Below are 27,272 nucleotides of genomic sequence, written 5' to 3' on the forward strand. Positions count from 1 at the left end.
TTTATGTTTTCAAATATTTTAATTAAGTACACAAAAACAGCTGTTACAAATATTGCACCATTCAATAACACTCATTTTCAATAAATAACTGCAATATTACAAAAAACCCAAAGAGGGCATACAAAATCACAATTTTCGATTTCACATTTGCACCTTAGCACTGATTATAACTATGTAAGTAGATACGCAAGATGTCAATTTTTTTAAATGTGATTTCTCAAAATATGAGAAGAGATAGTCGTCGACATCGAATCGTCTTGAGAGACGATAATGTATATAGCACTAGGCAAGGCTCTATACACTAGCTTTTTTTCTTGGTGGCCTGCAATGCAAATTTGGTGGCCCTAAAATATAACATATTCCAATTTATGAAAACTTTGGTAGCCCAACCGGGTCAAGCCCTGCACTAGGTATCACACTTTCTAGAGTCACTAAAATTAAGATAATCCGGCTTATATCAATTGTTAGACTTTCAAAGAAGTAAAGAAAATATACAAGAGTTACATCATTTACATCAGAATTGTAAATGAACTAAAATCCAATATTTTTTTTGTATAGGTTGTAATGGGATGTGTGTATGTGTGTGTGTGTGTGTGGGTGTGTGTGTGTGGGGGGGGGGGAATAAGGGTGTGACATGTTGCCCTGCCTGCACAGATAATGCTGGCTATTTAGGAGCCATAAGACAAACTGCTTTACATCCTCTCCAAAGGAAAATTCTAATACTCCACCAGTCACTGGCACATTGTATTCCTTTCAATCCAAGAGGGCTGGCTCATGGGGTCATTGTTGTATCAAATGAGCTATCACATCTAGTTATATATAAACCGCTCAAAAAAGTTTGGAAATCTGAGTTTGGCCATTAATTTCTTCCAACTCCCAATTTTACACAATGCATATTTGATATCATTCAAAAGATCATTTAATTCTCTTTAAAATGATACCATGCTTGTTATGATCATGCCATCACGAAAAGAGCAGGATTCAAAAGTGTTGGATGAGGTCTGAATTGAAAAGCTGCAAAACGAGCAGAAATAGTCATGAAGGGTCAATACAGAACATGATTCTTTGTCTGTGTCAATAGAGATGAAAGTCCATTCAAATCAAGCCACTGCTTCTTCATTTTTTATGTTTTGTTGTGGTTTATGGAGTGATGGTTCTGTGAGATAACATGGTTCGAGTCGTGGATTGAAATACCCATGCATGTTTGTTTGTTTGTTATGTGTTTGCTTGTGCAGAGATGTGTTTGATTCCATGTTAATGTTGATGTTAAGGTGCATGAAAACAATTAAAAAAACCGCTGAGAAACTCACTCATCACCACGGAAAAAAGAACAGCGACTTTCAATGTGTCATTTTGCAACTTGTGAATTTTGACCTTGCCCTTCATTTCAAGGCACTGCATTTCCATGTGAACCATAATCATATCATGTAGGGTATCATTTTAAAGATAATTAAATGATCTATTCATTGGTATTTACTACATACTGATATTTACTAAAACTGAGGAGGGATTATCAATCAAAATCAGATTTCCAAACTTTTTTTTGAGGAATTTATATATATGTTCACCATTATGTAGCAATTTGTATGTAGTAGTTTTGGATGTAGCAATCTTTATTGCCAAATGAATCAAAGTTTTGACATCAAATGATTTTGCAACTGGACTAAACTAGCTCTTTTTATCTAGTTCACATAGGAATGTGGAAACATGTTGCTTAAACCAAATGCATTCTGAAAATATACATAAAATCAGTGCCTATGAGGTGAGCAAAATAATTAAACACATCAGTATTTGCTATGAAATAAACTACAGTAGATATACACAACCAATGTTGCATAAAGTCAAATAAAATTGAGATGTTAATGAGTAAACATTTTTAATAAAGTTAAAAGTGTCAAAATGTGTGCTTAACAGTACAATGTATATTGATTGCATTTACTGATTAAATTGATTTATCCATTGAAAACTCATCCAAAAACATCCAAAAACAGTGTTTTCAGTTAGCCTGTGAACAATCATAGAAATGAAACATACTTTAAAAATAATTTCCTGTTTGAGAGGAATACAGGATTTGTAAGTTTGTATACATACTTTCATTTCACTACATGTTAATATCATCATTTACAATGGGTCTATTTGAAAAAAAAGACCATTGCAACATATAATAAATACATATGGAAAGTATTTGTTGACTGATTCCCTTCGATGTCATATATTTCAGTGCTGTATAATGAATATTCTTACTATTCTTTCAGTTTGGCAATAAAACAGATTTATAGTGCCCTGATTTCAAAAATACAATTTACATGTAACTCTTTCAAGTATTCAAAACAATAAAATTCAAAAATTGACACAAAAGCAGAAATCAGACAAGATTCCAAAATTTCAAAGAATTACAGTACAATCAAAATACATTACACATAAAAAAGATGATTTGCTTGAAAATAAAGATATATCATCATAATTGCACATAGTATACCATGATTACCATTGTAGTAGAATTGCAAATAGTATTGACTATATAGAGGACCAAAGTGATGATGTCATGGTCTTACGGGACTGTCACACCTAGATGTGTTTCACAATTAGTTGAGCGTGAACTAGAGGGTTTTGCAAGAAATAAATTGCAATCAATTTAGAAGCTCAGATTCAAATTGACAATTAATAGGTCAATTTCAACCAAAGCAGATCAGTTTACATTCCTTGATGCAAGGAGACCATCAATCAATTGCAAAGCTCAGATGCAAATTTACAAGTGATAGATTACTTCCAACTAAAGCAAATCAATTTAAATTTGTTGATGTAAGGAGCAGACCTTCAATCAGTTGCAAATTTGCAATGAAATGCATGACTTTCAATCGATTTTAGGACCTGAAATTGACTTGAAATCAATTGCAAGTTCCTAGCAACACCCTATTAGAGTCATGCTTATTAAAACACCAATGTGCACATGGTATCCTAAGTGTAACATTTATTGAGGACTACACAGTAGGTTGCATCTTCTGCGCATGATCTGACTAAATGCGGTGATGCCTCGTACCATGCAAAACTGAAATTTTATGTGCCATTTTTAGTCAAACTTAAAAATATTTGTGAAACACCACACAGGGTGCCGTTTCATAAAAACCTATTATACTAACAAATGCAGAATTTTCATAGCAAGTTTCCAATCAGCCAATCAAATTGCATAATTTCAGTAGCTTTTAACTGTTATTGTTAATTTATTATTATGACAACTTTTAGAAAACAGGCCCCGGGTTTGACAGCCCCCAAGCAAGAAATCCCTGTGCAAGGCATTAATCAGCAAGTTGGAATTAGGAACTTGCATTATTAGCACCTCCTGTCATCACAGACATTTGAGACTGAAAACATTCAGAAGCAGTTGCCATGGCAATGAATGACTGCAATATCACACTTCAGTACTTTAAGTCAGTTTCAAACGGAATATGAAAAGCATATAACAACCTACATGCCTATATGCACAGAACACTTTAAGTTATATTCACTCGTTGCACAAGAAAAAAATCTTACTTAAAACGAAACCATTAATGTGTGCACACATATTTTTTTAATGCCAGCATTAAACGATCCAAACAGAGCTGTCTAAAACCAAAATCAACACAGCCTAATGATAATCAATACCTAATAATGCGTGGCCAGCTAGCTTTCATCTTGTACGCATGTAAGATGAAAAGATGAAAACTATTTCAAAACGTAGATAATTAAGGACTCTCAGGCAATAACAAAGAAAAAAGATCATTCTGAATAGAAAATCAAGGATTTTACGTCAAGATAAATAGCTCAGAGCAGTGTATACAAAAACATCGAAATATCACATATGAATACTGGAAATTATAATTTCTAACTACTGCATAGTTTGGTGTTACTCTAGTCGTACAATCATGAAAAACAACACACTTTATAGAACACTTCCCACATCAGCAAAATCAGAGGAAAAAATTCCAGTCAACACTAATCATTTCTGATTAAAACACCAATTGTTAATCAATGACATAACAATACTACTTGAAACAAGGTACCAGCAACATTTAAACTTGCAACAGAATAACTTGGCTTTGCTACTAAAGGCATTAAATATTGCATACTGATTTGCAATCGCTTCCACATAGCAGAATATAAAAAGCTTCATCCCTATATTCATCTCACCCTAAGAATAAGAGAGAGAGAGAGAGAGAGAGGGGGGGGATATGAGTTGTTCACAGACATTAGCATTGCACAAACTGAGTCAATTACATTGTAAAGTAGTGAATCAATACACAAGAAATGAAAAAGACATTGAATGAGATCAAATAATTTAATATATGTTCATGAGTCACACCAATGAAACCAACTCTAAATCGACTGATACTATATTATTGGAAATAACATAGCTTTAATCGGTCTGGGGATCTTAGGATAGGGATCAGACATTTTGTGTTAGGCAATGGGTTAGCAGGATTATACCCTTGCCACCAAATGAAAATGAAAATCCATATTTCATTGTTCAAAATAGAAATCTGAAATTGAAATACTCCATGATCGTGGGCCCTGCAACACCTCCTATCCATCCACAAGAATCAGATTTATTTTCCCAATCTCGCTGTTCACCACGGCCATAGTGGATAAACATCTCTGTGCAAACCAGAGCAATCACTATCAGTCAAAAATTTACCCACATTGTGCTGCTCTTAACCCAGGTGTGGTAAATAGGTACCCAGCCGGATTAATTCCTTGAATGCACCGAGTGCTGAAAATGAAAGCTCGAGCTAAAGCCGGGTAAGAATAATAGTGCGCCTTGGAATATACATGTATCATATCTTGATAGATGCCTATTATCATAATCAATTTTGATGATGATCATCAGTCGTTGACCTGGTGGTCATTCCAGGTAACCGGCTGGCAGCGGATGTTGTAGTACGGGGAGCAGATCTGCTGGTATAGTGGCACACGATGAAAGATACCGATGTTGGCAAAGACCAGCTCAGAGCTGTAGTACGTGAAGAAGGGGCCCTCGCAACAAGAGCACTGTCGGACATTCCGCAGCATTTCTACAATAAGAAAGAATCATATTCACCCAATCAAGTGAATCCGCCTCAGTAGAGGACCATGGAAATCTTAGGAAAAATTAAACTTAAAGAGAAGTAAATAACATAAATTTGCAGTTTCTGGTCAAGCGGAGTTTACTGTAATGTTGTAAAATATTTCTATAATGAAAAGGAAGTGATATTCACTCGATCAAGTACTATCCGTACATTATCACAGGCTTAGTAGTTAAAAGATCCCAGACCCAACAAAAACAGAAATTTAGGCTATCACTTAATTAAGCTTCACTGGCACAACACAATAACATATGTAATGAGGCATGATACATTCTACCCAACCCTCTTACTACATAGCTTCTACCCACACTATAAGAACACAGGGGGATGTTTCACAAAGCAAAAAGTCAATACGTTTTACTGACTAAATTGTGTTTAGCCAATCACATGGAAGAATTTAAGAGGTTTATTGTCAGTGAAAATCACTGATTGCTTGAAATGCTCCCCAGATGTACACCTGGGCCCTGTCTTACGAAGAGTTACGATCGATCCAATCAATTGTAACTTTATGGAAATCCATCAGTGTCATAATTTTTTTCTACAGGAAATTTGCAAAATGTCCTTTTTAATCAAAGGAGAACACCCCAAATTGTCAAGAATTCATTGAATTTATGGATATGGATTCATATCTAGAATTTTTTTGGAACAAATATGCATTTCATATGTTGACTTTGCTGGCTTTCCATAGTTGCGATTGATTGGATCAATCGTAACTCTTTGTACAGTGGGGCCCTGGGCCCTGTCTTACAAAGAGTTACGATTGATCCAATCAATTGTAACTTTATGGAAATCCATCAGTGTCATAATTTTGTCTACAGGAAATTTGCACGTCTTTTGTAAACAAAGAGAAACACAGCAAATTTTCAAGAAAACATTGAATGCATGCATATACATCATAGAAAATAATATGAACAATTTTTTTGGAACAAACATGCATAATAGATGTAGACATTGCTGGCCGTCCATAGTTGTGATTGATCAGATCAATCGTAACTCTTCGCAAGACTGGGCCCAGTGCATATAATTGAATCTTTCACTGGTTGCTAATATCAGTTTTAACTTTTACAAGTTTTACCACAGTCAACTTTCAAATTCAACGGGATTATGGCACATTCTTAACTTCAACAGACAAATTCAATTCACATGAATGAGATACATATAAAGATAATAGAACGGCCTTCTAACTAATTTTTCAAACTTTAATTCAATACCTGTATGTGTACAACTTCTACACAAGTGAACGATAAATTCAAAGGGCATCTTTATTCTTCACATTGATATCAAATGAAAACTTGAAGTTCTCTAAAACCAAAGATAGAAGCAGAGAAGCATTTCATGAAGAGATTTTGACGGTGATTTTCACTGGCTAGCCAATCGGATGCAAGGATTTGCAGAAGCTTATACATCTCTTGGCGAAAATCACTGACAAAAACTCTTAATGAAATATGCCCCTCCCCCTGGTTTGGATGATGCGAAACATTGCTTATTTCACAATTTCTTTGCCGGCTTACCACATAGATTTGCGGGTAGATCTCCCTCGTTCCAGTTGAGCCCATTGCTTGATATACATCGAGCTGCTAGCTCCTGTAAGGGTGGTACACTGGTCTCAGGACGGAATGTCATCTTATTTCGAGAAGGCTGGTCCCACTCACCTATAAGCTTGTCATGATTTACTTTATAAAAGAAAAGAAAGGTACATGTATTAGACAATCATTTTAGTCATCTTCTTTATTATCATTCATTATTTTATTCATTAGAGCGGTGTTGGCTCAGTCGGTAACGCGTCTACCCGTCGAACCAAAGATCGTGGTTCGAGTCCACCCCGGGCGGATGACTGAAGCCAGTGCGTTGTGTGTAAACGTCTCTCCCATGTTTCATAGATGCAGGCTATGTTACAATGGAAAACACACCGTCCCTCGGATAGGACGTTAAATGGAGGCCCCGTGTAGAGGAGAGTCATTACCTTCGCACGTTAAAAACCCACTGCACTATTCGTTTAAGAGTAGGGGGAAACCCCGGTGTAGTGGTCCACCTGCATTCCCCCCAATCAGTTATATCGGGAGGAGAGACCTGAGGGTCATAGTGATTAAGTTCGCTTTTCGCCTCCCAGGCACAGGTGACGCCAAACAAATAATAATAATAATAATAATGAAGGCAAACTGATTCCAATGTCCTATTTGCATCACATTTCAAGGATGCTGCTATGATTGCTATCTTAATCTCCCAAATATATTTTCTCAAGATTTTAACTAATTTTTATGAGAAAGATTAATTTTTTCCATTTCTATGTTTACTATTTATTGAAGTTTCACAACTTAAGTCTCAACCACAGGCACTTGAACCAAATGATCAGATAAAGAATGGGGGGGGGGGGGGGTTTAAACATTGTGTGTTAATGACGAATATTCTACCACCAATTAGTTTGTCGGGGGGGGGGGAGTTGTTTCACTAAGATTTAAGTGTGGATCGGTGTCGCACTATTATTTTAGTTGCGTGCGGTATATAACGCAGCATCGCATTGGTCAGATCATGCACATGGGATGCGTATTCATCAATCAGACCACGCATTAAATTACATGGGCCCGTCGGTGTTTAAGCATGACTCTATTATTGTCTTACTTAACTCTTCCTGAAACACCCCCCCCCCCCTGGCCACAACTGGTTCCAATTGGTATCTCTCAAAACTTTATTATTTCAATAAGTGATTGGTAATAGTTGAAGACATGTCTTACCACTGAATGTATAAAGTTGAAGGTATGAGAGAGATGCAGGGAAGTACTCCAGAGGGTTGTTCCTGACATGCAGTTCCTTGAGAAGGTGAAGACGTCCTATCTGATCTGGTAAGGATGTCAACCTAAAGAAGATGAAATGATCATACACCAAATTTTTTTCTCTCAAATATTTCTATTTTGTGATCACTTTTGATTGATTATCAGGGTTTATTAATGATTTGCTGAACTCAGTATTGCAATGAGCAATGACAGAAAATTAAAAAAACATAAAAAAAAGAAGATACAAATCAATCTATGATATAGTCTAGAAAGGCATTCATTGTGGGCACAATGAGAATACATGTAGATCGACAGAACTGCTACAATCTACTATTGGACTGTAAGAATCAGTAGAGAAAAAATAGAAACTAGATGAATTCTCAACCAGTCAAAATTTATCTCTCTGCCACTGCCAGATCAAGTATATATCAAAACCCAACTACTAAATTTGTCAAATAATGACCTCTATGAATTTTGACCTTGGACAATTTGACCCCAAAACCTGACCAGATTAATAATAATAATAATAATATAGGGTATTTATATTGCGCACATATCCACCTTGTTAGGTGCTCAAGACGCTCCTATATTACCCGGCTAAGCTAGGCGTTCATAGCGCACACAGCTTTTTAAGGAATTACTTCCTACCGGTACCCATTTACCTCACCTGGGTTGAGTGCAGCACATTGTGGATCAGTTTCTTGCTGAAGGAAATTACGCCATGGCTGGGATTCGAACCCACGACCCTCTGTTTCAAAGTCCGAAGACTAATCCACTGGGCCACAACGCTCCACTAATTAATCTCCATTAATCTCTCTCAACTAAGTTTGAAGTTTATACCTTGAACCATTCTTCAGTTATTGTGAGAACATACCTTTGGCCAAGATACATGTCCCTACAAACTAATCAAATCATAGTTACTCCTATACATATTCTCAGACTGTCTTTGAAGTTGATTTGTTAAAATCATTCTATGTTTATTATGAGAATTAAAAGAAAATGGATAGAGTGAAGGAACAATCCAAACCCATAATGTCTCCGAAAACCACCTACAATGGGTGGAGGCATAAAAATAACATAAATGTATTCCGATCTGTGAGTCATCAATTATGTCGCATTTACCAATGAATCACTGACTTTCACTTTGGCTCAATCTCACATCTTTTCCACTCAATTTTGAAAGACGTACATTTATAAAAATTTTCATGGGCTACTTTTAAACCAGAAGCCTTAATCGGTGACACTGGATAAGCTATAACATTTTAGTGGATGGAGAATTTGTGCGACTCATTTTTTTTTTATTTTCCAGGGCTCTCTTGAGCAATGTGGGGGCAAAATCACCCAGGGCCCTCATGTCATTTTTCCCTGTCCATGAAACTGTACATACCTGTTATTTGAAAGCCAGACTTTGTTGAGCGATGTACACCTTGATAGAGAGGCAGGGAGGTGGGTTAGTTCACAGGATGACACATCTAATTCAGTCAGGCGTACAAGCCTCCCAAAGGAAGAGGGTAAACTATGCAAACGGTTCTCTCCTGCATAGAAAATGTTCGCCAATATGATTGGTCATTCTAGTACGTGATTTCATAGTATTGTATGGGTAGTGGTAGTCTCCAAAATGCTGTTTTCATCTTAATTTTTTTGAAATATATATTATTTGTTTTTTCCCCTTTTTTAATTATATTTCAATTTTTGTAGTTGTTTTTGTTGTAAATCCTTTCTCCTGGAACTTTTTCATCCATCAGAATAGTTAGAGTATAGTATCGCTATTGGTTGTCTGTAAGTCCTTCTTGTTTTCATCTCATTTTTTTAAGTTAAATATTGTAAAATACATGTAACTGTTTTCTTTTTATTTAATAATCATTTCATTTTCTGAAAAAATATGTTCAATCTACCTTTTGATAATTTTACTAAGATTAGGTATATTGCAGTCACATACAAGTCAAAAATGTAATTAAACATACATAGGAAGGACAATGCATCAGACACTGCTTTATCAGAACATGCTCTCATAAAAAAACAGAGAGGTAACTGTTTCTTTATGTGTTGTAATTTGCATGTAAACAAAATGAATTTCCATTAAGTTGGACAATAAAATAACAATATAATAACTTACACAATATAAGAGCCTGGAAACCAGGAAATAGTGCCATATTGGAATACTATTCATACAATCTAACCTTGTGCTGCAAAGTCAGTCAGCATGTTCGGGTTCGGCAATTTTTTTTCTGAACTTTGGTTTGTTCCGGGTTCGGCAATGAATGCTAAATTAAATTATTAACATATAAAATAAAGGATCGCCGACCCTCGGACAAAGTAACACGTTAAAGATCTGTCATTTATTTATAATAAATTTTGTTTCTAAAAAGAATGGTTAAAAAAATTGTTGCATAACTTTCTTTTATTTATTGTATTCTTTTAACAAAAATATGAGTCATTTCTACTTTCATTTTTAAATTGAATAAACAAAAACAAAGAAAATAATATTGATAACGAAAGAATGAGGACAGAAACATAATTTAAAAGAACAGAATTTTTTTTTTCATGATTATTTCATGTAGATATGATCACGATCAATTACAATGTCATTGCAAACGCATCTTCTCTGATTGGGAAGTGTGGATCGGGAATGTCAAAACAGTAGACAAACAACCTCCACTCAACTGTTATTATAATGGTAAAATTCACATTCCAAAGAATAGGAAATGTTTTAGAAAGTCTCTATTCTCTGAAAAGTGGTTAAATCTGGTCAATCAATTACGGCAGTTTGGCTACAGCACTAATCTAACCTTAAAAAAAAACCTACATCTTGTATTGAAATTCTTCAAGGACAGTTTCTATGATCCACAAACAAATGGCACTCACCAACATAGAGAGCGGTCAGATTGACCAGGTTGCAGAGTTCATCCGGGAGTGCGGTAAGCTGGTTGGAATGGGCACAGAGCTCCTCCAGGTGAGTCAACTGACCGATGCTACTGGTCAGTTCGGTCATCAGGTTGTTGGTCACATTGAGAATGACCAGGACTGAGAGCCGTCCCAGGGTGGTTGGCAGGGATTGGAGGTGGTTGTTCTTGCAGTCAAGCTCCTGGAGACGACTGAAGTTACCGATACATTTCTGATGAGGAAAGAGGAAACAAAAACACCCGATGAAAATAGACTATTCTGGAGATATTGCAAACATACAGACGATTCCCAAAATCCCACAGACTGTAGAAGTGATGTGGATCAGCGGAAAGGTTCCTAGGCTGTGCACTACAAGATCCTGAGCTGAATTCCAATACTAGTGCCCCTTACAAGACATTAATATGTAGGCCATATGATATATGATAAGCAGTTTTGACAGGGCAAAATTCATGTAGAAAGAGTTATTTCTGGAAGCTATCTGAAATGCAGCAATTTATATAGATTGTCATTGAGACAAAGAGATAATCTGAGGTGAATAGGCAAGTATAGATAGTATTGACATCTACAATGGTTGCACTATGAATTTCAATAAAGGGAAGTGGATTCTAATTTAAGTAGGGCAACTTACTGGCAGCTTTTCAAGGCAGTTGTATTGCAGAAAGAGTTGCTCTAATCCGCCCAGCAGACCGATCTCTTCCGGCAATGAGACAAGGCGATTGTTAGACAAATTCAGTACAGTCAATTGACGACCAACATACCCGATCAGCTGAGGGCAGTATTTCAAATTCATGTAACTGCAGTTTACAGAGACAAGACGATATGTTTATCAATAACAGATACGCAAAAAAAAAGAAGTAAATATACTTGAATCCATACCAGGCCTGAGAGTGGCCCTTTTCAAAAATATCTGTTTTTTGTGAACGTAGGGAGCGAAGAGTCTCGCACCTAACGGCCGAGGGTCCAGGGGCAACGCCCCGGAGGGGGTCAAGGGGGCGAAGCCCCCCAAAGGTCATGGATTTGGGGGTTTTCAGAGGATCTAGAAGGCATCTCCTCAACACCATGAAGTACCTGGAATTTGCTGTACAAATAGGGAAAAAATTGTGTTTCTGAGGCACAAAGTGCTTAAATTCACCAGGAAATATACTTTCATTGGTAGTGCATGCAACAATACCTCTCAATTATACATGTTAGAGGTTTATGAGATTTTGAGTTCAATATTTCTGAATCAAATGCACAATACGTACATTAAATAATTGTATAGTAAATCTTGTGAGCATCATACATGTGCTGCTTGATCATGCTCCAGCCGCCATTCGCGTACTTGACTTCTTTATTACACCACGTACATGTAGTAAGCTTTACCGGGTTCCTCAATTTTCCGTATGCACTCACTTGCCACCCTTCCATCCACTGATTTTTCAACCCACTTCCAAGTCCATTTCTCACAAACTGAAGCGTCGATCCCTTTCACCCTCGCCTCTTCACCTCGATCAAGAAATTTTGGTTGAAAAGCCATAATTTTTCTCAAACTTTTCTTGTTTTTCCGCTCGCACTAAAGAACTCCCGTATTGACAAATCACCGTAATCACGCCTAGCGCTAACCTAGGGAGCTCCCACCCGCTTCGCGGGCCAGAGTTCCCTGGGTTATCCTAGCGCCTGCATGCATGCATAAATTGAATGCAGCCATCGCGCATGCACCGAGTGCACACTGTTTCCTCCACTGCAACGCGCGAACGGTCTGGTGGGTAATACAAAATGGCAGCGCCCATGATCAATACCGACCGTGTGCGATTAACTTCAAATAGCCGTCGAAGAATCAAGTTTTCGAATGCATGACGGCAATTTTTAAGATAAGTAACGACAGCAAGTTGCCAGAACTAATAACTTTGTGTGAATTTGGGCGCAATGTGTCCTTCATTTTCTAGCAATTTTTGTGAATAAGGCATTGAAAATAGACACCCTAACCCCTCTTAATTTTATACCGGATTTACATCGATCTCAGAGACCACCTATGTTGGTGAAAAAAAATCTGGAACCCGGTAAATATCGGGAGAATCTCAGGCCTGATCAATACCCATTGATATTAAGTATTGTAATATATCGAGCGTCGGTGTCATCTCTTAAAAACCCTTTTTTTAGGCTACTGACTCATCACTTTCAATTCAAGCTAAAGCCGGGGTAATAATAATAAACAAGGCAAACGCCAAGCGTTGTCTCACCTGCATATTGCAGTCATGAAGAGACTGCATATCAAATCTGAAGGGTAACATTTAAGAAACTTTGACAGCTTTTCTATTGTACCATTGGCAAATATGTGTGAATATTATAAATGGTGCCAAGAACTATAGCTCATTACATAAATAACAACAGTTTTTAAAGAATAAACAAGTAAAATACAAAATATGGTTCAGGTATAGAGAGTACTGAGTTCTGAAGTAAAATGTTAGTGTTAAAAAGTATAAAATTATAAAGTTCATGTCACTAGAGGGACAAAGTAGTGTGAAAGTTCATTGACCTTTGACCTTAATCAAATTCAACTCACATTCGAACCTGACCTGCACCTTCAAGAGATGGACCTCTGTTACGAGTTTGGCGATCCCACCTCGAAGCTATAGAAAGTTATTGAGTGTACAAAATAGCACAGTGCCAGTCATGGAAAGTTCATTGACCTTTGACCTTAATCAAATTCAACTCACATTTGAACTTGACCTGCACCTTCAAAAGATGGACCTCTTGTATGAATTTGGCAATCCTACCTCGAAGATATAGAAAGTTATTGTGTGTACAGCACAGCACAGTGCCAGTCATGGAAAGTTCATTGACCTTTGACCTTATTCAAATTCGGCTCACATTTGAACTTGACCTGCACCTTCAAGAGATGGACCTCTGTTATGAATATGGCGATCTCACCTCGAATCTATAGAAAGTTATTGTGTGTACAACACAGCACAGTGCCAGTCATGGAAAGTTCATTGACCTTTGACCTTATTCACATTCGACTAATATTCGAACTTGACCTGTGCCTTCAGGAGATGAACCTCTGGTATGAATTTGGCGATCCCAACTCGAAGCTATAGAAAGTTATTGTGTGTACAACGCAGCACAGTGCCAGTCATGGAAAGTTCATTGACCTTTGACCTTATTCACATTTCGACTCAATTCAAACTTGACCTGTGCCTTCAGGAGATGGACCTCTGGTATGAATTTGGTGATCCCACCTCGAAGATATATAATGGTAGAATCTGATTGGATGTCAGCAAAGTTCTAACATTTATTGACCTGAAGTATCATGAAACAGAGCTCGTTCCTTATTAGATGAGAAACTTGTGCACATAATTTTTACTATTTACAGGTTAATTACTATTTTATAATTGGAAATTCAAGAGTTTCACTAACCTGATATCTAGTTCTACAGGTTTTTCACCACACGCAGTCTTCACCATACCCTTGGCTTTGACATCCCCTGTCCCATGGGCTGAACAGATCGATAATTTGTTAGCTCGGCAACAGGCCCCACACTGCTTATACCTACACAATATGGAAACAATATTAAAAACTCCAGCTTGCTTGAAACTCATACGGACAACATCAATAAGTTCTGAATCTAAACTACATAAAACACAAAGGAATACAGGAAACTTACGAATGAAACATGTTCTTACATGTAAAGGTCAAGTCCACCCCAGAAAAATGTTGATTTGAATTAATAGAGAAAAATCAAACTAGCATAATGCTGAAATTTTCATCAAAATCAGATGTAAAATAAGACAGTTATGACATTCAAAATTTTGCTTATTTTAAACAAACAGTGATATGCATAATTCAGTGACATGCAAATGAGACAGTAGATGATGTCCATCACTCACTATTTCTATTGTTTATTATTGTTTGAATGATACAATATTTCATTTTTTTACATATTTGACAATTAAGGACCAACTTGACTGAACCATATAGTATCAAACAATGCTAATTCCACATGTTCGCGACGAATTAATTGTTGTTTCACTTGGCAATGATGAGAAAATTAGAATATTTCATATTTCATTTCATAAAATACAAAAGATATAGTGAGTGGATGACGTCATCAGTCTCCTCATTAGCATACTAACCAGAATGTGCATATACATGTAACTGTTTTGTGAAATTTAGCGAGACTTTAAAATATCATATCTTTCTTATCTTAAATCTGAGTTTGATGAAATTTTCAGTGTTATTCATGTTGGATTTTTCTCTTTTAATTCAAATCAACTTTTAGTTGGGGTGGACTTTTCCTTTAAATGAGTGATGGGTTTGGACAGCAAACTACTCACTTACCTCTATCAGTAACAACACAATACCCCCTTCCTTATCCCTCTATCTTTCTCGTCTCTCTATATCAATGACTCACTCACCGGCACTTCCTCTTCGCTGGCAAAAGCCTGCAGCTCCTGCAGGAAAGGGAGGGTTGTGACCTGGGGATTTCCCTACAAGATATGATGACCTCACCACCGGAGCGCCGGGGACTGTCCCTCCTCATGTTAGATAAGAAGCGCTCATGTTTGCGGTGCTGCAAGTACAAAGAGGTGTGATGGCTCATTCAGTTTGGAACACTGACGGATCCAGGGGGGGGGGGGCAAAGCCAGCCCATGCCCCCCCCCTTTGAGAGGCACAATTAAAGTTTGCAATGTAAAAATACTGTTAAAACAGAAGTGTGCCCCCCGCCCTTTGGAATAGAAGACCCTTTTTTTTTGCTTGTCAAATATTTTTGTGGACGAAATCTCCCTATTTTTTTGTTGAAATTTTTTTTTGCCTAGAAAAATGTGCACCCCGCCCCCTTTGGAACATCCTGTATCTGCCCCTGGTTTGGAAATATAATTGTATCAATTGACAAACTTCACTCTATACTGATTAATGATACATGTAAGTTGATGTTGCAAAAGGGGTCCTACTGTACATGCAACATCTCCATGGAGGGGGGGGGGGGGGTCATAGGGTTTTAGTTTTGTCAAGAGGCTAGAAATTATCTGGTGTAAATGTAAATGTCTTCCACATAGGATATTCCAGATGACACCAATAGCTATTAAAGCCATGTTATGGTCCCTGCACACTAAAAACAACTTTAATGCATGTGTGTCAAGGAATGATATTCCTTTATAAAATAACTTTGCCATCCAATGGTAGTGACCATGGTAACTAACGCTGATCTACAGCCTATCAAAATCAAGGATTCCATGCAAGTTACCACTGGATGGCAAAGTTACCATAATGGTAACTTTAATGCAACAGGGCCCTGGTATCGCATCACAGTTTGCTCCAAATTTGTCTATGACTGCTAAACAAAATTTCCTTTGACTGTGTTGCCATTTTCACACAAATGTAGGACTTTAAAATACATAATTGAAAGCTTTTCTCCAACAACCACAAATGCTAATAAATCTCTGTATGTATCACATGGACGTATCTGGATAATAAAATCACTTGTACTTACTGTAATCCATCTCTTTGTATGGCCTGCCGTTACACCCGTTGCGGCAAACGCAACCTCATCTCCCCTGGCACCACACCTCCTCTTGGTCCCACCATGCCGCTCTGTTCCCCTCTTGGCTGGCACCCCTTTGCGGAGCAGCCCCCAAACCAGGCAGCCCACCGTGAAGGAGAGCAGACCCAGGATGAAGATGGCCAAGGCGAAGGACTGGAGGTCATCGGTGGTCAAGAGAAGGTCACTCAGTCCGGACATGATGTAATGCCATCCCGAAGGGAGGAGACTCTGGAAGGTGTCAAGCCAGCATGGCCCCATGACTGCACGCACTGGCTAGCGTGTCTGTGAAGGAAGAAACACAAATATAGTCAAACTTTAATGTTAAGTGTCTCATACATGTAGGAGAGAATAAAATTGGTCTTCATAAACCTAGAAGTTTGTCTTTATTGTACAAGGTTACATTTGTAACACAATATCTATATTTTCATTTGGTGACAAACATGTACATGTACTTACAAATTGCACAATTATGTAGCCATGTAGGTACCAATATATCTCATTGTTACATTATTTAATATGACTTTTTCATCATGCAAACCGAATCAGCATCAATATTCCCTAGGGCTATAAAGTTTTCCAATTTACTCTATATAATGCCTAGTACCCACAAACACTCTTAAAAGATTTTGTCTGAAGAGGTGTCATACATGTACATGTAGTCTCTCCGGAGCATCATAAAACCTATTTTTATTACAGATCTATTTACAATCAACCCTATTCAATTCAAATTTATGTCCACAAATTAAGTATAAAAAAACACAAACAAACCTAAATACAATCAAAATACATTTAAAATCAGTTTGAATATATTACATTAATACAAAAAATATCAAAATGCGCGTGTGTGCATGGGGGGGGGGTGGTATTGGTAAAGGCCATATTGATCTACCAAGGTCAATCCCCAGTGACAACATAAATTTCATGAATTACAAAGAATGAAAATATTGAATATTAAATTTAGGAATGCAGACCTAGCGCAATAATGAAGAGCAAAGCTATCAAACAAATTACAGGAGGACATGGTGGCTCAGTGGTAGAGCGCCTGCCCCATGAACAGGAGGTCGTGGGTTCGATCCCTGGCCAAGTTATACCAAAGACTAAAAAAAAGGGATTTTCTGCCTTCTTGTCAGGCGCTTGATGTATGAGAATGGAAAAGGGTAATGTTATGCACCCCTGGCCTGCTGGAAGTTCACAGCTTACAGCTGAGAGTGCCTGGGTAAACTTTATTATTATAATCATAAAGATCGGAGTGTGGGGAATGAGTGTGGGACAACCAATTTAATCGCTTAAAAAGAGCAACAACATATACATGTAAAATATGTACATGTAGACAGCTTACAAGTTGAAGGACTACCAACATTTAAATCAATAGTACATGTGAACACACATGTTGTTGAAGAGAGCAACAACTGAAATCTGTCATTGGAAAATGTTAAAACTTTCTACTTTAAAATATTAGTTTGACCAAGGATTTAAACTGTAAATTTAATTTTCTTCATTTCTTTGTATACGATGGTACATGCATACTACGAAATGTGAGATACAGACACTTGGATATTTTTGGTAGGGTCTTTACAAACAGATTTAAGAAATCAATGAAAATTTATTTCGCATTTTAGGTCTTTCTTTTGTTCCTTTGGCCTCAAATGGTAGTCTACTACTGTCTTATGCAATCAACAGCGCTTTGTATCCTCTGGAAAAAGCGCTATATAAATCCAATTATTATTATTATTATTATTACTATTGCACTCAAAAGACTGCTATGTTAGTTGAAATTATCATGTTTCATAATTTATTTTGAAAATGTCAAATGAAGCAGGAATACCAATGAAATTATTTCAAATCTACATACTGTACTCTATGTGTGTATATAATACCCTTTTAAGCTATTAAGAAGGTACTGTACAGCTTCAGGTACACATCCCTTGGGGCACAATTTTGAGGGAGTGTGATCCCCTTCCTCTTTGCGATTCAGGTCACCACAAATCTCGGATCCTATAATGATCTGGACCTACTCACGTCACTTTGTCCATATTTAGGCATGGGTTAGATTTCAGATTGGGTTATCACAGGTTGAATTACACCTTAGCCTCTTGATAGATCTATGTACAGTACATGTAGATCCCCTAATAAGGCACACTGGACAGGTCATTCTCTTCAGAAGTAATGTTGCACATTACTAAGGTCTGCACAAATCATTAAAGGGATGGTCCGGGCTAAAAATATGTATATCTTAATACATAGAGTAGAATTCACTGAGCAAAATGCCGAAAGTCTCATCAAAATCGGATAACAAATAATAAAGTTATTGAAGTTTAAAGTTTAGCAATATTTTATGAAAACAGTCGTCATGAATATTCATTAGGTGGGCTGATGATGTCACATCTCCACTTTCCGTTTTCTTATGTTATTACATAAAATCATATTTTTGTCATTATTTCATACTTGTGTGAATACTATGTCTCCCTCATAATGAAATAAGTTGCAGCAATACATATCTACCGGTAATGCACTTAATGAGTTGTCAATCCAATTTTTCTAGTTCTTGGAGGAAAACATTTGAATAAACCTAATTTCAAATAATAAAATACAAAAGAACAAGTGGGGATGTGACATCATCAGCCCACCTAATGAATATTCATGACAACTGTTTTCACAAAATATTGCTAAACTTTAAAATTCAATAACTTTTTTATTTGTTATCCGATTTTGATGAAATTTTCGGCATTTTGCTCAGTGAATTCTACTCTAGTTATTAAGCTATAAATACTTTCAGCCTGGACCATCCCTTTAAAGCCTGTATTTTTTGGTAAATCCCCCCCCCCCCAAACTGACTGTAACTATTCCAATTTATGACTAGATTATGAATAATTATACATCATGAATACTTACTTTGATTGGGAGCCTGTTGTGCACTGTGCACACCCCCCCCCCCCTCCCCTTAGGATGAGTTCTCAAGCACGGAATGACCATTGTATGATGGGGTGTCCAAACTTCACGGACTTTTCAAAAATATTCTCAGGCTTAAATTTGTTCACAAAATATTCATAATTTATACAAAACTAATTCAAGAAATAGTGACCACATTGACGGCAAGAACCTAAACTATAAAATCATGGAAGAAAATGTAAAGTAGGTCAAGGGGTTTCGCCGGGATCGCGATCTCAAGATTCTATTCTGATCGGCGAATGCGCGCTATGCGCTGGAAAACCGTTCTGAAAAAGTGTGACCTAACTTCGCGGACCAAATTTTTTGTGGAGATTTAAACAAAAAATCAAGCTCAAAAAGTGAAATATTTATATCAGATTGACGGCAAAATGCTATAGAATCGGTTAGTACCACATTTAACTCACATTTTTGATGATTTCTGCTTGCTAAATGGTGATATCGTATATGCTTGTTCAGAATATCAGATTTCTTCAAAACGGGCGCTAACGGTGACAAATTTGCCGATCTTTTGTCAATATTTTCATGAATACTGAACTCATCCTAAAGAAACTTACACCAAAGGGTAATTTTCGGTCGCTTTTCACGTTGATGATGTCAGATTTTAAGGATGTTGGCTAGTTTTTTAGATAATGACCGTCCGCGAAGTATGGACACGCGCGAAGTTTGGACTCACTGCCATACAACATTTCTCTGTACATAGCTTTCTGATAGTCAATGCCTTCTACATGTATATGGGAGCAATTTAAACAAACTTATAATATTAAAGCAATCTTTTTATTACTTACGTGTACTTTGTACTCAAACGATGACAAATAATAGCTCATCAAAGCTACAATTCACAAGAAAAAACCCTGTCTTATTCATCAGATCATCTGCAAGAATTCTGATATGATTTTGCAAAACTGGGGGTTTATAAAAATGCAGTAATCAGTGAACCGAGACGGCTATGCTATGGCTTATCCCCAAACCTCTTGTATGAAATTTCTGGATTTGAAATGTAATGCAGACATTTATTTTTAGAACTGAACATTGCACCATGTCATTTTAAAAGGGAATATTTTATATTGATACACTGAGTCAGCATTTTATTGCATTATCAACATTTTAGTTATTTATGTAAATACCAGTTGTGGTAATGATAAAAAAATGAGTTCCAATAGAAAATGACCTCCTATACAGTGCGTATCAAAAAAAAGTTTACACTTTAAAAAAGCCCTGGGAATTAAAAAATATACAACATGTGGGTAATTTTTTCACATATAATCTTGGGTTTGGGTCTCATCTATCCAATGAAAGTAAAAGTTTTGACAGAATGTTACACTTGAGTGAGCACTGTCCATTTTTGTAAAGCTCGCAAAAATCGGTTTGCGCAGAAATGCTTGTTTTCACGCTGTATTAAGGGGAAAGGGCGAAATCAAACTTACCCTGCGAAACATTTCTCATACATTTCCCTTGCACTTTTAGTCAATTGAAATAAAACTGATACATGTACATTCAAGCATTTTCTAACAATTTTGCCACCCAAATCGAAATTTCAACACTTAGTAGCTTGCACAACCTTTACCCCGGGGGGGTCACTCTCCACATGGCCTGCTACGCACCCGCGTCCAGAAAAAGCGTCGAAAAGGGTCCCGTTTCAGGCACTCGGGCGGCGTTGACGTCTTTGGCAAAAAGGATTGCATTTCAGCACCATTCGCTCGTAAATCGCCGATAAGGGTAGTAGCCTTTTCTTTCTCTCTTCACGCCGTTTAGGGTTGCTAATTGGTTATGAAAATTACGCCATTTAGGGGTGCAAATTTAGGCAAATTTGAAGAAACCTGGGAGCAGACCTAAGCTACACCATGAAAGGCGATTTACAAAACAATCCTCCCACACGCCGGCTTGGCCAGCGCAGCACTCGAGAGTTACCCCTGTCCAGTTCTAGTCTCTTAGTGCTAGTGTCTTACACCTAGCTCTATACTACATGTAGGCAGCATGCGTTACCCACACGGTCCACAGGTATCACATTATAATCGATTTTGATGATTACGCCACTTAGGGTATCAAATTAGGGGATTTCCCTGTTCACGCCACTAAGGGTGGCTTTTCTCATGGGTTACGCCGTTTAGGGTTGCAAATTTACATAATGTCATTACGCCGTTTAGGGTGCATTTCTGAGGTTGTCTGACACGGGTGGGTAGCAGTCCATGTGGAGAGTGACCCCCCCGGGACCTTTACCCCTTTTGTGCCAGCTGGATCTGAGGACATAACTGAATCTGAACAAAAGATTATATCAGAGATCTCCAGCATTTTTCACTAAGTTTTTATCATTTAAGGTGGGTTAACATTCAATTTTCATTTAATACTTGTTTCTCCACACTTTTCCCAAGCTTGGCAATGATTAACAAAATGAAAATCAAGCTTAAGCCATTCCATATAAATCACAGCTCAGTGTAAAGCAAATATCGTCACGATGGCCTCGGTGTGCGGGGAGTGGGGTGGGGCGCAATGCACTCTTTGAAGTGTTTTGGGCAAGGAAACAAGTTTAAAAAGGTAAAAGATATCTTTAAAGGGGAATCCAGCCTTGGCCATAAAATGTTTTGTTGGGAAGGAGAAAAATAAATTAAATAGAATGGTGAAAGTTTGAAAGAAATCGGACAAGCAATAAGAAAGTTATAGCTGCTTTAAAATTGGGATCACTAATAGTATGTACATTTCAAATTGGCAACTGGGTAAGTAAATTATGACAAGGGGCAAGGACAACTTTCCCATAGGCCATGTACTTTATTATCAGGGATTTGTGGTTTTCTCCTAAGTACCCATTCCCCTGGGGCAGTAATCTAAATATAACCCAGGTAGTATATTGTTTAATGTCCTCATGAAAGAAAAATATAATTTGAAGTAAAACTGTTGGGAAAAATTACATTTTAGCCATAATATGTATTGGAGTACATGGAAGAGTAGTCCTTGCCTTACATCACTATGACATCCCATATGCGGCCAATTTGAAGTCTCCATGAGTATAGTGATTACTAATATTTACAACTTTTAAAAATTCATAACTTTCTTGTTGTTTGTCCAATATTGTTCAAACTTTCACCTATCAACTTGTCTGATTTTTCTTTTTCTTATAAAAAACAGTTTTTATTTGGGTTGGATTCCCCTTTAAATCAATTTTACTAGCTAAATTCCACGTGTTCTTCATGATTAAAGTCTGTTTTTATTCGCATAACAATTTCAGAGTTCTGCGCAAATCATTTTTTCACTAACTTTTCAAAAGTGGTGCTCACTCAAGCGGAAATATTTTTTGACAGTTATGTCCTCATTTGCTTAAATGGATCTGTACTAATGCTAAAATGTGGAAAAATCTTCAGGATATCACAAATGTATAATTTTACAGGATTTTTTTCTAAGTGTAAACTTTTTTTGATATGCACTGTATATGTGCCAAATGGCTTTGGAAAAAAATAAATGTGTAATTGTTGGGAAATTAGCAAAATAAACACAGAATTCCATATGTCAGGTAAAAGAATGGGATTTCCCTTGATCTCCAGACTCTACTGTAGGAATACACGTAATGCAAAAAGGTGAATTTACAATGAGTTTACAAGACAAAATACAAATAAACAAATTTTTAATCATGAAAGAGTGGGGAAAAGAAAAATTATGTACACATTATCAAAATGAATGACATCATCAGATCATCTGGGTTGAGAATAATGAATGCAATTGTATTTAAGAAATTAGAAAAATATGGGTTACATATTCACCAAGTGTCCTAGAAAAAAAGTGGAATGTTCAGTAGTTTCAGCACTTTGTCTTCAAAAAGCTAGATTAAAAAAAGGAACCTCCTACTATTTAGGAGAATGATACCAAGATACATATTATTTTCAATCACTTTAAAACAAGTTTAGCGAGTGATCTCTGTCCTAAACGATGTTTCATATGACCTGCATGATGTTTTTAGGGAAAATCTGCCTTTTTTTCCTTTTAACCATTCTTTTCTACTACATGTAGAAGCTTGTAAAATTTGAAAATAACTGAACCTAGTATATAATCAAAATTACTGCACCAAATTAAATGTAATTTAATCTTAATTAGATACATGTACATGTAGAAGATGTTTCAACAAACAATGCAAACAAAAAGATTAAACAATCTGAAGGCAAAAAAAGAAAAATCATTCCGCCTTTATGGTGACCCATCATCATCCCATATTGTTTCAATTGATTCACGAGATGCAGTATACTTTAGCCAAATCGGATATTTGAAACATCAAGAAATAAATGTACATTACATGTAACTAGGAATAGACCTATGCATCTGGATGAGAGAGAAAAATCAAAACAAAAAATGTAGAATACATATATGTATAAAGAATTATTATGTAGATTCAAAGTCCAAGTGTAGAAAATCGTACAAAACAGCAATAATTGTTTTTTTAATAATTATTTCTGTACATCAATAAGTAATCATAATCACAATCATCTTTATCACCATAATCACCACTGATCCCTAACTAAACTTGGTAAGTTTTTTTTAAAGGATTCACCAAGCATGCCAAGGAAAAACATTTCCATTGTCTCGTAATACACCAGGCTGAAACTATATGACTTGTAACAGATTAATTGAATCAGACAAATAAAAAGCTGTAAAACTTATCAAAATCAGACAAGAAACAACAAAAAATTATGATAGTTTTCCTGACAGGCTTCAGGTCAAAGCGCTCCTACATGTATATTACCCCGGCTAAGCTAGTCTACCGATTCTGGTGCTCACAGCTTTTTGAGGAATTACTTCCTGCCGGTACCCATTTACCTCACCTGGGTCAAGTGCAGCACAGTGTGGATAAATTTCTTGCTGAAGGAAAACATGCCATGGCTAGGATTTGAACCCACGACCCTCTGTTTGAAAGGCGAGAGTCAGAACCACTAGACCACAACGTGTCAAATATGTTCGTCTGACCCCCTATATGTGGGACCTTCATGAAATTTTCTGTCTCTGATTTCTTGTTCTTTTGACAGTCTGTAATAAAGGACTTGGTCAGTTTATGAAGTGAAGTAAAGTAAAACTTGAGAAAAATGGGGGTCGGACGTACAAAAAGGTTGATCACTTTATGGAATTGCACATTCATGCTTAATACTTTGTTTCTAAGCACTTAACATTGTAATTATTATCACCCCAGCTTGAATACACCTCAGAGGCATGGAATCCCAACACACTGACTGCTATCAGAAACCTTGAGCAAGTGCAAGAAACAGCAGTTTGGTTTGTTGCCCATGATTACAGGTGGTCTACGTCATCATCACACCTGTTGTCTGCTCACGGATGGGACACACTACATCATCAGCGACTCCTGGACCAATGCTCTCTTCTTTTCAAGATTCACTACAGACTAGTCAACATGCCAATGCCAGCTATAGTGACTCCGGCAACATATCTTGCAAGGAAGGACCATACACCAAAATTTGCTGTGCCAAATTGATTCCTACAAATGCTCCTTCTTCCCAAGGACAATCCGAATATGGAACCACCTGCCTGGCGAAATTGTATACAAAACAGGTGTACCAGCATTCAAAGACGCTGCGCTTCCCATTATTAGAAATCTGCAGCCTCCAACTGGGACTCTTGTTCTTTAAGATTTATCCAGGTTTTTACTTGCACATCGCACTCTCCTTTTATTGTAAAATTGAGATCTTCACTATGACACCAATCTTTCACGACATATTGCAAAGTTCATTCCAGTTTAGCTTTTTGGAACTGCAAGAGGAATTATCGTATCAAGACCCCAGCCATCAATCCTTCCATGCCCGCACATAATGTATACATGTATGCACTTTCTCCACTCCCTGAGGAGTATTCAAACAAGAGTTTCAGGAATCTATTGCTAGGAATACTACACAGGATTTCCCATCTTACCGGATACCAATTTAACACTGGGGTGAAGAGTGGCAAAATGTGGAATGATGCCACTTGCTCACTGCAACCATCCAGCCTGTGGGGAATCTACAGGTAGGACTATGGTATGACAATGCAGACACACATTTCAAAAAATCATTAAAATAACACTTTTGCGACCAAAAAATACTAATTTCTATATAGTTGCAATTCATTTTTCATTAGTAACTTGGGAATGATTTTTGTATTCACCAGAGCGCTCAAAACTTGAATTTTGTCCATATTTTTGTATACGCCCTCTATTTGGTGGAAAGTAATATGGCAAGAAAATTTTCATTTATCAATCATTATTTTTAATTTAGAAAAAATAATAAAAAGAATCAAATTTACTTAAAGGACAAGTCCACCCAAACAAAAAATTGATTTGAATAAAAAGAGAAAAATCCAACAATTAAAACACTGAAAATTTTCTCAAAATCGGATGAAAAATAAGAAAGTTATGACATTTTAAAATTTCGCTTAATTTCCCCAAAACAGTTATATGCACATCATGGTTGATATGCAAATGAGGGGACTGATGACATCACCCACTCACTATTTCTTTTGTATTTTATTATATGAGATATGAAATATTCTAGTTTTCTCCCCCTTGTCATGTGAAATCAAGTTTTGTTCCTTCCTGAACATGTGGAATTAACATTGTTTAACATTATGTGGTTCAGTTAAGTTGGTCCTAAATGTCAAATTGGTAAAAATTTAAATATTGTTTAATTCAAACAATAAAATGTGAAATCGAGTTTTGTTCCTTCCTGAACATGTGGAATTAACATTGTTTAACATTATGTGGTTCAGTTAAGTTGGTCCTAAATGTCAAATTGGTAAAAATTGAAATATTGTTTAATTCAAACAATTAAAAAAAAAAGAAATAGTGAGTGATGGACATCATCAACTCTCTCATTTGCATGTTACTGAATTGTGTATATAACTGTTTTGTGAAAAATAAGCAAAACTTTAAAATATCATAACTTTCTTATTTTACATCCGATTTTGATGAGGTTTTCAGCATTATGCTTGTTTGATTTTTTTCTATTGATTCAAATCAACATTTTTATGGGATGGACTTGACCTTTAAGAGCCAAGTTATATGATCATTAGCTGTAATGGAAACTGACAGTGTCAAAAATCAAGCATTTGTTCCAAAGAAACAGAGAAAAAAAGCCAAGCATTGCAAACCTTATTTTGCCACACATGGAGTAGTTAACAGAGAACAAGGTTATATCCTAACCTTGTTCATTGAATGAGTGGATTGATGCCTTGCCATTGGATGTAGGTTGCGGTAGGATTCGAACACACGCCCCTCTGATTACAAGGTGAGAGTCTGAAACCCATCATCATGATGCATACATGTAAGTTGACTATTTTTTTTCAGACATGAAACATGACAGCAGCAGCATTTAACCCATTGAAACTCACAGAGCTTCCGAGTCTGAATTTTGTCTTTTTCATTATTTTCTTTTTAAATTGTTTTTGTTCACTCATGCAGTATGAGAAATCATTGAAATTATCTTTCAATCCAATTAATTTTCCACTTTTAAAGAACATTACAAAACAACAAATTACAATATTCAATACATACATATCAAGGGGGTAAAAAGAGCAATTTTATTGTAAAAAGAGCAGAAAAAATAATTAAAATTATTAGTGAAGGTTTGAGGGAACTGCATTAAAGAGTAAGAAAGTTATTTCAAATTGAAGTTATTGATTTGTGGCATCATAAATACAATTACAAGCAGCAGCAGCTGCCCCATTACCTCAGGCGATGTTCGTGCAGGCTCCACCCCACTTTACTACCGCTACACTACGCTCCACCTACCCAAACATTAGGACAGTGAACTCGATCAGATATTTCCGAGTCACAAAGGTGGGATGGCAATCAAGGTTATCGTAAAAATTAAAGAAAAAAAATATAACAAGGGATATAAATGACTTAATATCTTACTCTACACCCGTATTTCACTCCTTGTCCATCCTCCGGTTATCCAAAAAATTGGTGATTTTGGGCCAGTATCTTTTTCCTCACACGTATTATTCACGGCCGATTTCAAAACATTGCATGCGATTGCGATCGATATCAGCGACCGATCGCATGCA

At 36.7% G+C, this 27,272-nt stretch overlaps 1 protein-coding gene across 2 annotated transcripts; it reads right to left on the reverse strand.

The window, feature by feature from the left end:
* LOC129264281 (leucine-rich repeat-containing protein 58-like) lies at positions 1-26,499 on the reverse strand. 2 transcript variants are annotated; one of them, XM_064102968.1, is made up of 10 exons: positions 26,407-26,499; positions 16,245-16,577; positions 15,169-15,323; positions 14,171-14,302; positions 11,403-11,568; positions 10,736-10,985; positions 9,258-9,405; positions 7,832-7,953; positions 6,611-6,772; positions 1-5,048 (listed from the first exon to the last, which is right to left on the reverse strand). In XM_064102968.1, exons 2-10 carry the CDS (start codon positions 16,551-16,553, stop codon positions 4,861-4,863), a joined length of 1,632 nt encoding a protein of 543 aa, XP_063959038.1. In that variant the 5' UTR covers positions 16,554-16,577; positions 26,407-26,499; the 3' UTR covers positions 1-4,860. The 2 variants fall into 2 exon arrangements, with proteins under 2 accessions (XP_063959038.1, XP_054758106.2); XM_054902131.2 differs by lacking the exon at positions 26,407-26,499 and adding an exon at positions 20,030-20,093.
* Positions 26,500-27,272: the final 773 nt, after the last annotated feature.

Source organism: Lytechinus pictus, chromosome 7 (genome assembly GCF_037042905.1).
Source record: "Lytechinus pictus isolate F3 Inbred chromosome 7, Lp3.0, whole genome shotgun sequence".
In the NCBI taxonomy this organism is placed as follows: Eukaryota; Metazoa; Echinodermata; class Echinoidea; order Temnopleuroida; family Toxopneustidae; genus Lytechinus; species Lytechinus pictus.

What these genes read in the sequence shown, in the direction of transcription:
- LOC129264281 (XM_064102968.1), bottom strand. Translation starts at nt 16,553, where the DNA reads ATGGGGCCATGCTGGCTTGACACCTTCCAGAGTCTCCTCCCTTCGGGA. An exon ending in ACTGCCTTGAAAAGCTGCCA is followed by an intron (nt 10,986 to 11,402) that starts GTAAGTTGCCCT and finishes TTTCCTCATCAG; the next exon opens with AAATGTATCGGTAACTTCAG. An exon ending in TCTGACCGCTCTCTATGTTG is followed by an intron (nt 9,406 to 10,735) that starts GTGAGTGCCATT and finishes TTTTCTATGCAG; the next exon opens with GAGAGAACCGTTTGCATAGT.